At 36.3% G+C, this 13,193-nt stretch overlaps 1 protein-coding gene across 1 annotated transcript in view; it reads right to left on the reverse strand.

Moving 5' to 3' along the window:
* The window catches only part of CSMD1 (CUB and Sushi multiple domains 1), a gene marked incomplete at its 5' end in the record, with an annotated part of 1,150,904 nt that overhangs the window by 392,458 nt on the left and 745,253 nt on the right, over positions 1-13,193 (reverse strand). Inside the window, one exon of the mRNA XM_081335496.1 lies at positions 5,245-5,357. Within this exon, the coding sequence (XP_081191622.1) occupies positions 5,245-5,357 (113 nt within the window). The remainder of the gene's footprint in view (positions 1-5,244; positions 5,358-13,193) is intronic.

Genomic DNA, 13,193 nt, shown 5'->3' on the forward strand with positions numbered 1-13,193 from the left:
TTGCTAAGCAAGATAGTTGTTAAGTGAATTGTGTCCCTTTTCCCAAACTTTTTGCCGCAGTTGTTAAGCAAATCACTGCAGTTGTTAATTGAATCTGGCTTCTCTCTTTGACTTTGCTTGTCAGATGCCAGCTGGAAGGTTACAAATGATGACCCCAGGACAGTGCAACTGTCATAAATACACAACAGTTGCCAAGCACCTAAATTTTGATTGCACGACTGTGCATGCAGCAATGGTTATAGGTGTGAGGACTGGTCCTAAGTCACTTTGTTCAGTGCTGTTGTAACTCCAAATGTTGCTAAACAAATGGTTGTAAGCTGAGGACTACCTGGTACTGCCTTATTATTGTAGGTTTTGCATTAAGTCTGAAGTTCAAGAAAAACACTTCCGGTTAATTTTCAACCCAGAAACCTAATTTTATTTTATTTTGCATTATTTTAGAAACTGCAAAGCCTCAAAATATTAACATGACAGTATTCTGAGAGACAGTATGATAAAAATCCTTCATAATTGTCTAATGGGTTATGTATGTGACCAAGAAGAAGCTGATGGTTTCATTGAAACAGCTCATTAAATGGTTTTGCTGTAGATTTTCCAGACGTCAGGCCCTTTAGATCAACATAAATGTTTCTGGCAAGCTGAATAAACTGTGCCTCAGAGAAAACACTGGTGTTGAAATGACAACCTTCATATGTTCACGAGAACACTAATTCACTTTTAATAATGAGTCTGAATTGCCTGTTAGTTTCAAAAAGAAGAGAAGTCAAACTGCTAGTCCAGTCAACTATAGGAAGATGTTAATCTTCTCCCATTGAATTTTAAAATATTATTTTTTCTCCTAGCTTTTTCCTGAATGTGTAAGGTCAGGGTGGGGTGGTGTTTTTTTGTGTGTTTGTGTGTGTGTTTTAATCAACTGAGTGTTGATCAATTGGTTGTAACATGAATTGACCAATTGGTCACTTCACTGTTACAAAATATGAATTATATTATCCATTGGTGGGATTCAAATATGGGAGCAACTGGTTCTCTGAGTGGATGCCGCTTCCGGAAGTCCATTCTGGGCCTGGGCAACAAAAAATTAGCTACCAGTTCTGCAGAAGTGGTGCGAACCAGATGAATCTCACCACTGATCAAAGAAAAAAAAAGAATGCTCTAAACGTTTTGCAAGAAAATGTGTTCTTAACTTTTAATAAAAGAGACTGTGGTTTTAAAAAGTTTTTTCCCCCTGTATTTAAGGTGATGATTTCAGAAAAAAGGGACAGATTAAAAAAAAAAACCAATAAATTCAAAAAAATAGGGCTTTACTTAATTTGAAAGCAATCAGAGTAGGGTTTCATTCAAAATCAAGGGTTTTTTTCCCCCAATACAGTGAAGTCCTAGGATTATCACAACACAATGCACTGAAGTGGAGGGTTATGTTGGAACATAGAGTAATAGAGTTGGAAGGGACCTTGGAAGTCTTTTAGCCTTAGTCTCTGCTCGAGCAGGACACCCTATACCAGGGGTAGGCAACCTTGGCTCTTTTATGACTTGTGGACTTCAATATCCAGAATTCCTGAACCAGCTATGCTGACTCAAGAATTCTGGGAGTTGAAGTCCACAAGTCATAAAAGAGCCAAGGTTGCCTACCCCTGCCCTATACCATTCTTATACCCATGTCCAGTCTCTTCCTGAAAGTCTCCAGTGATGGAGCATCCACAACTTCTGAAGGCAAGGCATTCCATTGGTGGATTGCTCTCACCTTTAGGAAATTTCTCTGTAGTTCTAGTTGGTTCTCTCCTTGATTATTTTCGATCCATTGTTTCTTGTCTTGCCTTTTGGTGCTTTGGAAAATTGTTTGACTCCCTTGTCTGTTAATAATTAACTTTAGGGCTCGCAAAGAGCTTTTCCTAAGAGGATTAGATTACATGTCACATCCAGTAGAGTTTGTGACTTGCTGACAACTGATCCTCATGGGGTTTGGTCATTGACTTTGATGACAATAATTAAAATGACACTGATAAAAAACTTCTATTATTATTATTATTATTATTATTATTATTATTATTATTATTATTATTATTATTATTATTATTATTATTATTATTATTATTATTATTATTTATTGAACTTATATACCGCCCTTCTCCCGTAGGACCCAGGGTGGTTCACAAGGCAATTAAAACAATATTACAATACAAAAGTTAATAACAATTAAAATACATTAAATTATCCTTGATTGAAAATCTAAAACCCCTATAACTCTGATTAAAAAACCCAATTATAATAAGTTAAAAATTAAAAATTCTCAGTCCTGGCTGGAAAGCTCAAAGAGCCAGGTCTTCAGGTCCCGGCGGAACGAACGAAAATCAGGGGCAGTCCTGAGCTCTACGGGTAGCTGGTTCCAAAGGGCAGGCGCACCCACAGAAAGGCCCTCCCCCTGGGTGTCGCCCGCCGGCAATCCTTTGCCAGCAGCACCCTGAGAAGGCCCTCCCTGTGGGAGTGCACAGGATGAAGGGAACTTGATGTCGGCAGCAGGTGTTCCCTCAGATATCCCGGACCCAAGCCATTTAGGGCTTTATAGGTCATCACCAGCACCTTGAATCTCACTCGGAGGGCAACCGGAAGCCAATGCAGCTCGTGGAGTAGAGGTGTTACATGGGAGTATCGGGAGACTCCCATCACAACTCGCGCGGCTGCATTCTGCACCAGCTGAAGCCTCCGAGTGGTCCTCAAGGGCAGCCCCATGTAGAGAGCGTTGCAGTAGTCTAACCGGGAGGTCACGAGCGCATGAGTGACTGTGCGCAAGGCATCTCAGTCCAGATAGGGCCGCAACTGGCGCACCAGGCGAACCTGGGCAAAAGTCCCCCTGGTCACGGCTCCTATATGATCTTCAAAACTGAGCCGCGAGTCCAGGAGGACACCCAAGTTGCGAGCCCTATCGACGGGAGGTAACACCTCACCACCCATCATTAAAGATGGAATAGAATGATTCACTCAAGATGCCTGTACGCACAGCCACTCAGTCTTGGTAGGATTGAGTCGGAGCCTTTTTCTCCCCATCCAAACAAGTCACTAAGCACTAAAATCTACTTACTAATTTAGGTATTTTTTAAAAAAAATAAACTTTAAGATGAAATTCTTTTGTTTTTTAAAAAAAAATTGTTAGTATCGTTATTTATAATATAGAATACATATGAAACTAAAGATCAGGAAAAAAAAAGGAAAAGGGAGTGAAAGACAAAAAGAAAAGGGAAAAAAAGGGTGGCTTCTGACTCTTCAGTACAATAAAATACTAAGTACAGTTACAATATTAACTTTTTGCTTTGCATTTTTAGTAACTACAAGCCATTTCGATAGCTACAAGTTTAACCCAATCCTCAAAGTCAATGTTTCATTTTCTCTCTCTTCTATTTCGAGCATAAAGTGCAGAAGTGACTTCTGAGTGTAAACAAAACTGGATTCTTCTGTTTAAAAAAGTTGACTTTTTGTTATAAGTTAGAATTATAAACATTTGAAAACACCCATGGAAGCATTTGCTTTTTTTTTTCTAATTTTCTCAAATTATCATAAAACTTGATTCTGAGGAACACTTTTCTCAGTTGGGGGAAAAAAAACATAATTTTGCTTACATATTGTAGACGAAGAAGTTAAGTGTAAAAGCACTGAACTCATATTCCCCAAGACAACAAATAGTTGATAGAATTATAGGTAGTCCTCAACTTACAACCATTCATTTAGTGACTGGTTGAAGTTATGACAGCACTGAAAAAAAGTGACTTATGACCATTTTTCACATTTACACCCCTTGCAGGAATCGCATGATCAGGTGATCAAAATTCAGACGCTTGGCAACTGGTTCATATTTATGAAGGTTGCAATGTCCCAAAGTCAAGTGATCACCTTTTGCTACCTTCTGACAAGCAAAGTCAATGGGGGAAGCCAGATTCTCTTAACCTCTTTGTTACTAACTTAAAAACTGCAGAGATTCACTGAACAACAGTAGCAAGAAAAGTTGTAAAATGGGGCAAAACTGACTCAACAACTGTTTCATTTGGCAACAGAAATACAAGGACTATCTTGTATTCAGTTCGGTTTGGTTTCTGCATCACATTATGTGGTTTGTTCCTTTTAGGTTGGTCCATTATTCAGATCTTATAATATGTCACGGTTTATGACATCATTGTGTATGAAGCCATCCAACTGCAGTCTATTCAATAAATCATGCTTAAATCATGGTTTTAGTAAGATGCATAAACCTAGTTCTTATATAAAATATGTAGCATGCGTAAGTTCTTTTTTTTTTGTCCAAAGAAATTGTTGTCCCAAATCTTTTTATTCAGTTCACCTCCATATTTAAACATCTTTTCCAGTTTCCTGGTTCTCAACCCTCAACCCTCCAAACCAGTTGTTTTGATGCCATCTATAGGCTTTTCCACATTTTTATAAATAATCTTTATGATGGTGGTTTGAAATACATAGTAAGTCAGGGGAAATTATCTACCGTAATTCCTTTCTCTAACCACACTGAAATCAACTGGGCCCTCCACATTTATTTTAGTATATAAAAGCAAAACAGATCCAAAATACCTTGCTTGATCCTATGTTGTGCTATTGTTTATGTGCATTTGAAAGTTTTTCACATAAATGTTATGGAATTTGTCATTTTATGCCAGTCTTCATAAATGTTCATTCCAAAACATGCTACATTTTAGGAAGTTTATTTTGTGTTTCAGCAGAGACAAATGGAATAAAGAAATCAAAAGCACCAAGTCACTGTCCTATTGATTGAGTCCAGATTCCCAATTCTCTCTCATGTAGAGGGAATGAGTTGGACATAGTAGCAATGCTGTTGTCAAGAATAATGAGGAGTTTGGGGAAAAATAAGAAATAATGTTTATCTGAAGAGACTTTTCTTTCTAACCACTTCTGCCTTGTACCTCTGTGATCTGGCAAGAGGTTTGCAAGCATCACACACACACACACACACACACACACACACACACACACAAATCCCCAAAAGGACATAATGGCTATGTCATGGGGATTAATTTTTAAAAGAAATACTGCAGAAAACCCAGGGGTCTTAAACAAATCTCAACTGGACTTCCACTTTTGGAGTGAGAATGGTTGTCAATCTATGTTTTCAAGGATCTGTTTATTTCCCAGGTGAATAAGTATGAAAGAGAACATTTCACTCTCAATATTTATTTTATCAGGTTTAGAAAAAACAGATTTGTCCTGATAGTCTTATGTAATTCTTACCTTGGAACTGAGCATTAAATCCTTTCCGCCTGTGATTACTGTCAGAAGTGAAATGGAGCCGTAACCAGTTTTTACTGCTGATAACAGGTGAAGGCAGATTCATGCCAGTCAACCTACAAAAAAAAAAGTGTTCATTTGAAGATAGTGAAGCAACTGCCAATTTTGTTTGATTATTTTGATAAAGTACAGTTTAGAAAGCAACATATATTCAGCATGAATGGAAATAGCATTCAATACTATATTCTCAACATCTGTGTATTATTCTGGACTATCCTGACATTATTTACTGTACTTTTTAATTATATATTTAAATGATACTGATATAATTGCAATGCTTAAAGCATTTCATTTATACAAGCACATTATGGAAAGTGTACCCACACTCAGCCAATCCGAATTTTCTCATTCTCAAAATGAGAGTTTAATCCACAAACAACCAAACTTTACAGAATAAATATTCTACATGTATTGTTGAAATAATTTCACATTATATGAAAGCAGGTCATTAAATGAACTGAAATATGTTGACAACATACTATATAACACCTAACTTTATGAACAAAATGTTTATTTGGAGAATGTTGTATTCAGCAAACAAACATAAACCTCAGGAGTAAGAAATTTGGAATATCTCAAAAAATGTGATGTTTCTGTATCATATTGCTAAACCTCCAGCATGACATTAATGATATTGGTGCTACATACTGAAGAGGTATAACATGAGTTACATATACCAATACAAAATGTGGTTTGCAATTGTTGGCTATACTGTTTTGATTCATGAAAGTGTAAGTTACTTTGCATTCAGTAAAAAGCTAAGGAGGTAAATGTGTCTACCACTCTGGAAAAAATTAAAATAAAACCACATTTTGAAGAAAACATTTTATTTTAACTTTAAGAAAACAGCACTCTTCTATTGGAGCCAAAGAACTGTCTCCATGAAATAACTCCATCAAAAGAATCTCAGTTGACTAGTTGTGTATAAACATACTCAGCAAGAAAAATTATTGAAAAACACAAATGTGATAATATATTAAAACAAATAAGACAACCATTTAGAGACACAAAAATGCTAAGTCTTTGCTATAATCTATTAGTTGTCTTATTAAAGTCCAGAGTTCATTTATTTACTGGTTGTTTTTCATGAAGCAAAGGTTAAAATCATAAAGTGCATGAATATATAGGACAATACAAAATCAAGAACAAAATAAAACAATATAAAACATAATTTTGCCATGGAAATTTGGACTTTGTGTATATCTTTTTAAGCCTGAAAATTAGCAGTAGCTTCCTTTGCTTTATATGAATGTAAAAAGGAAATGAACCATGTAGTTAAATTAAAGTTTGACCTTCAAGATATAATATTATTTCTGATATTTTTAAAAAGTGAACTATTTTTTTAAATACAATCTTTATTGCCATAAAAGGATCCTATTTAAAGAATGGGATCCCCGTATAATATTATTTCCTAGTGCTGTATGACAGTTATCCTTGACTGGATCTTAAATATTTACATATACAACCATTTTGTATATAATTTTATTTACAAGGTACAAGATAGTGAGTTGTCAAAGATTCCTTGTACTGTAATAACATTTTTTGTGTGAATGAAGCCATTATGACTTTTAAACCATAGTTTACAGTTTAGCGTTATGTGTGAACACAGTCCCTGTGATTGCTCAGTAACCAATGGTTAAAACACTGCATCTCAGCTTCAAAACCTGAAACACAAAAAGTTAAAGGGCTTTCTGGAGACATTCTTAGTTTAACATACTTCATCATTACTTCAAAATAGGGCTTTTGTACAGGTGAAACTCAAAAAATTAGAATATCATGCAAAAGTTCATTTATTTCAGTAATGCAACTTAAAAGGGGAAACTAATATATGAGATAGACTCATTACATGCAAAGCAAGATAGTTCAAGCCCTGATTTGTCATAATTGTGATGATTATGGCTTATAGCTTATGAAAACCCCAAATCCACAATCTCAGAAAATTAGAATATTGTGAAAAGGTGCAATATTCTAGGCTCAAAGTGTCCCACTCTAATCAGCTAATTAAGCCATAACACCTGCAAAGGGTTCCTGAGCCTTTAAATGGTCTCTCAGTCTGGTTCAGTAGGAATCACAATCATGGGGAAGACTGCTGACCTGACAGTTGTGCAGAAAACCATCATTGACACCCTCCATAAGGAGGGAAAGCCTCAAAAGGTAATTGCAAAAGAAGTTGGATGTTCCCTAAGTGCTGTATGAAAGCACATTAATAGAAAGTTATGTGGAAGGGAAAAGTGTGGAAGAAAAAGGTGCACAAGCAGCAGGGATGACCACAGCCTGGAGAGGATTGTCAGGAAAAGGCCATTCAAAAGTGTTGGGGACTTTCACAGGGAGTGGACTGAGGCTGGAGTCAGTGCATCAAGAGCCACCACACAGACGGATCCTGGACATGGGCTTCAAATGTCGTATTCCTCTTGTCAAGCCGCTCCTGAACATCAAACAACGTCAGAAGCGTCTTACCTGGGCTAAAGAAAAACAGACCTGGTCTGTTGCTCAGTGGTCCAAAGTCCTCTTTTCTGATGAGAGCAACTTTTGCATCTCATTTGGAAACCAAGGACCCAGAGTCTGGAGGAGAGGCACACACTGCAAGATGCTTGAAGTCCAGTGTGAAGTTTCCACAGTCTGTGTTGATTTGGGGAGCCATGTCATCTGCTGGTGTTGGTCCACTGTGCTTCATTAAGTCCAGGGTCAACGCAGCCATCTACCAGGAGATTTTGGAGCACTTCATGCTTCCTTCCACAGACGAGCTTTATGGGGATGCTGACTTCATTTTCCAGCAGGACTTGGCACCTGCCCACACTGCCAAAAGCACCAAAACCTGGTTCAATGACTGTGGGATTACTGTGCTTGATTGGCCAGCAAACTCACCTGACCTGAACCCCATAGAGAATCTATGGGGCATTGTCAAGAGAAAGAGGAGAGACATGAGACCAAATAATGCAGAATAGCTGAAGGCCGCTATTGAAGCATCCTGGTCTTCCATAACACCTCAGCAGTGCCACAGGCTGATAGCTTCCATGCCACGCCGCATTGAGGCAGTAATTGCTGCAAAAGGGGCCCAAACCAAGTACTGAGTACATATGCATGCTTATACTTTTCAGAGGTCCGATATTGTTCTATGTACACTCCTTGTTTTATTGATTGCATGTAATATTCTAATTTTCTGAGATTGTGGATTTGGGGTTTTCATGAGCTGTATGCAGTGCTTTTTTTGTAAAAGAAAAAGGTGCCAGAACTCACACATGTCATACAACCCACCTTGCCTACCCTACAAGGTTCCATCCAAAAAAGGTGCCGGAACTCCGTTCTGAGCGTTCTATGAGAAAAAAAGCCCTGGCTGTACACCATAATCATCACAATTATGACAAATCACGGCTTGAACTATCTTGCTTTACATGTAATGAGTCTTTATCATATATTAGTTTTCCCTTTTAAGTTGCATTACTGAAATAAATGAACTTTTGCACGATATTCTAATTTTTCGAGTTTCACCTATAAATGAGGAGATATTTCTTTTATATTAAATACTCTTTCCTTCAACACCTCTTATTTGCATCCTTATGTTTGTAAGACAGAAAGAAAATCTGAGTTGCTTTACACATATTTTCCTATGCAGCAATGATCAAGTAGTTGATGAAAGATCACCAATACAATAAACAGTCATAGCACAAGAATGCAGGTAAATCATTGAAAGACGATATCATTTTGGAGAATGTATTCTAATTTTTCCTGAAATAAGAAATGACTTCGACCTTATATAGATTCAGTATTCAGTATTCCTTTACCACCAGCTATAGCTGAAAGCTATAAGACAGACAAATAACTTCACAACTTCATAATACAAAGAACGCCAATGATACACAATAGTGGTAATGCAATTAACTGTGAGCAATTTATTTCCATATGTGATCTCTCAGTACACTGCTATATTTCTTGCCCAATATGGTTACTAGTTCAGAATAAAAAGCCCCTCAGGGAAGTTGCTGCCAAAGATTGAGCCAAGCATAGAATTGAGCCAAGCATAGAATTTAGCCATCCTTGGAGCCATTTTGATTTCAACTCTGTAACTATTTATTTATTTATTTATTATTTAATTAGTTTTCTATACCGCCCTATTCCCGAAGGACTCAGGGTGGTTTACAGGGCAATATTTAAAAGACAATATAAAATTAAGATAAAAATAGAATTAAAAAGAATTAAATTAATTAATAGCCCAACAATAAAACAATGTTAAAAACTTGAAACTAAAAACCCCCTCAGTCCAGGCCAGATAGATCGAAAAACCAGGTTTTCAGCTTTCCTTTTTTTATCCTTGTTTCCTTGGATTCCCAATAAATTATTAAATTTTAAGGTTTGCCTGTGCCCTGTTGTATGTTTTTTTTTGCCATGCTTAATTATTTTAATCAACATCCTCACCATCTTTCCCTGAAGGATGTTTAGTTTAGGGTGGTTTAAGGGGTTACTTTTAAAGGTGCTGGAAGGGATCCATATCCCGAATACCTTCATCCACTCTCACGAGTCTTAAGCCAGTTTCATGTTTTGTGGTCTTCTTTGTACCACATGCAGTGCTCTGAGTTCATATTGTCTCTCCTTATTAAATGAATGGGTTGATCTGTAAAGGAGGTTGTACAAATTCAACTAACCAGCCATTCTATCTACAATTCTATGGACGTTGCTAAATTCTGCTTAACTTAGTTTTTCTGTCAGAATAGGGGGGATTTCAATTATACTTAGGCTTAGATGGTTTGGTGACAACATTTTTAAGACTACCGCCTCCAATCTTTTTAATGGGATTATTCCTCAGTTTGTTTATTAAACATGTATGCTACCTAACCCTCAATGTCTTTGGCCATTTATTATTTTAAGTGATATCTATATTTTATTTTGGTTTTTGATAATAAATCCAGAAAAACAGCCAATCAATCTCACCTTAGAGATAGCAATGACTATCCTACCATTTCCATTTTTTTAGTTCTTCTTATATGATGCTCCATCTTTTACTATCTACCAATTAGAACTACTAATCTAAAGTTAATGCAGACGATAAAAAAATAAAGCAACATGCCTTTCTCTTTGTAACAAGTGTGTCCGAGTAGGTGTAATTTTTTTAAAAAAACCCTCTCTTTCGACTTGAAGGGTTTTAGAACTAACAGTTCTTTATTGAAATGGAGAGCTCTCTCTCTCTCTCTCTCTCTCTCTCTCTGTGTGTGTGTGTGTGTGTGTGTGTGTGTGTGTGTGTGTTAGAAAGAGAGAGCAGATGAAAAAAGTTTTCATTTTCAGAAATCCCGGAACACATGCAGGTCCATGCATTTTACTTCCTTTCAACATGAAACTATGAGAATGACTAAATTCTGTGCTATGCGAGCTAATTCATTTTTGATGTCTTTATTTTCTTTTCTCTTTGCCTCTTACTTGTTTAAAGGCTTTCTTTCTTTCTTTCTTTCTTTCTTTCTTTCTTTCTTTCTTTCTTTCTTTCTTTCTTTCTTTCTTTCTTTCCTTTCTTCCTTCCTTCCTTCCTTCCTTCCTTCCTTCCTTCCTTCCTTCCTTCCTTTCTTTCTTTCTTTCTTTCTTTCTTCCTTCCTTCCTTCCTTCCTTCCTTTCTTTTTATTTTTCTTTCTTTACACCTGGAGGATTTTTGCTTACTATATACTTGGCTTTGTGGTTAATATAATGAAGCCATGACCTCCTTTGGCACCTGTAGGTGTATTGAAGTCAATTCATAAATAAATAAATCCTGACAGGAATAATACCGCAATTCATATCCAAAGGGTGTTTGCATGAGAAAGCCAAATATAAAGCAGGTATTTTGCAAACGTCCCATGCAGATGAACCAACTCAGAATTGTCTGGATAATGTTTATATAATGTTTCTCCAGAACTTACTCCCTTACATATTTCAATTTGTTGTTTTGAGTGCATAGTATAATGCGGGTTTAGGCCTTTTGTGTTCAGGAGTCCAAAGTTATTTAAAATGTGTAAATATTCATTCTAAAGAATATTTTCTCCTCCACTGAAATTAGCACTTCCTCAGTTGATTGTTTTGTCCAATTTCATTCCAAGAGGCTTATCTGCTATCATTTTCATTTTTGCAGTCAGATCAAGATCTTTTTTAATGTGTTCAGAATTTTTAGGTCTTATGGACATAATAATACATTCATACATAATACTTAAAAGTTTGTAGTTGAGTACAATTTTATTTTAGGGTCTTTGGAATTCCTTCAGTCATAAACTGAATTCAGACATGTCATGATATCTACAGGTCATCCTTGACTTATGACCACAAATGAGCCCCAAATTTCTGCTGCTAAGCAAAACAGTTATTAAGTGAGGTTTGACTCATTTTATGACCTTTTTGCCACAATTATTAAGTGAATCACTGCAGTTGTTAAGTTAGATGACATGTTTGTTAAGTGAGTCTGGCTTCTCCATTGACTTTGCTTGGCAGAAGTTCGCAAAAGGTGATCACGTCACCTTGGGAAACTGCAAGCAACCATTATAAATATGAGTCAGTTGCCAAGTGTCTGAATTTGATCATGTGACCATGGGGATTCTGCAACAGTCGTAAGTGTGAAAAATGGTCGTAAGTATTTTTTTCCATTGCTGTTGTAACCATGAGTGGCCATTAAACGAATGACTCTAACTTGAGGACCACCTGTACAAACCTTTACTCCAAAGTATTAAATTGAGTTGGTTTGAGCTCATGGTAAGGTCCAACCATGATCCCAACAGTTGGGATCCTACAATATGGCAAGCCAAAATCAGACAACTCACATGATTTTGGGTTATATGTGAAAATTCTACTTTTGCATGAATATGTTTCCCTAGGTGTTGCTGGATTGTATCATTTCTGCTTTTTGGGGGGATAGAAATGGAAGAGACAGAAATAAAATATAAAGATTCTTATTGATTAAAAAAGCTGTTTAATAATTTAAATTTACCCATAAAAATTAAAATATCAAGAAGAACTTTAGCCTAGAAGGTTTCTTCCTAACATGCATCTTAACAGATTTTGTTTTCTTAAGTGAGAGAGTTGAAATTGAGCACTGATCACTGGGATCAATTAAACATAAAACCAAACTGGTTACTACAGCTCTGATGGATGAGAGTTTGCATATTCCTGGATATATTTGAAAAAAAAATTCTTTAGGAAATAGAAGAATTACAACTCTCTGGTGGAACTCAAGGTTTGCATAGAAACGTTCTTAGGTCATCCACACCCTGGAGACTATTTACTTAATCACACATATTGCTATTAAGAAATGTTTCGTGTGAAGGGCCAAAAATTAGTGACAATTTAATTGGTTCATTCCCCCCCCTTTAAAACTAAGAAGCTACCAAAATCCTTGAGATCTCAGAGGGGAAAGCTGTAAAACCGATAAATTCTTTCATGAGAGTTTTGTTCTTCAAAGGCAGAGTTAGAACTTTCTGTATCTTACCCAGTGATATCAAACCTATGTTATGTGTGTCACCACACTGGTTGTGACACTCCAGCAGAATCAGATTAGGCATTTTCTGAATATTTCACATACCAAGTCCAAAAGGTTCGGAATCCCTGATCTAACCTTTTGTTTGAGTGTAGGCAACTTTAGCAACTTTCATAGTGAATTGTTGAGTGGTCTAGTTTCAATTCTTAACTCTGCGTGCCATGTATGGTAACTTACAACTCATATAAAAGAAATATCCCCACATTTGCCTCTATACTATATTTAATCTAAAAGAATAATCTTTTAATTATATTAAATAAATAATAAATTAACATAAATAATGGGTCTGTGTAACAAAAACTCCCCTGAATTGATTCTGTTGTTTTAAATGGTCCTTGAAACGAGATGCATATCCAGAATACATAAGGAGTCATGAAATTCACCACAATCCCTAATTCAAAGTTGTATCTTC

This window comes from Vipera berus, assembly GCF_964194415.1.
Source record: "Vipera berus genome assembly, chromosome: 1".
NCBI classification, from domain to species: Eukaryota; Metazoa; Chordata; class Lepidosauria; order Squamata; family Viperidae; genus Vipera; species Vipera berus.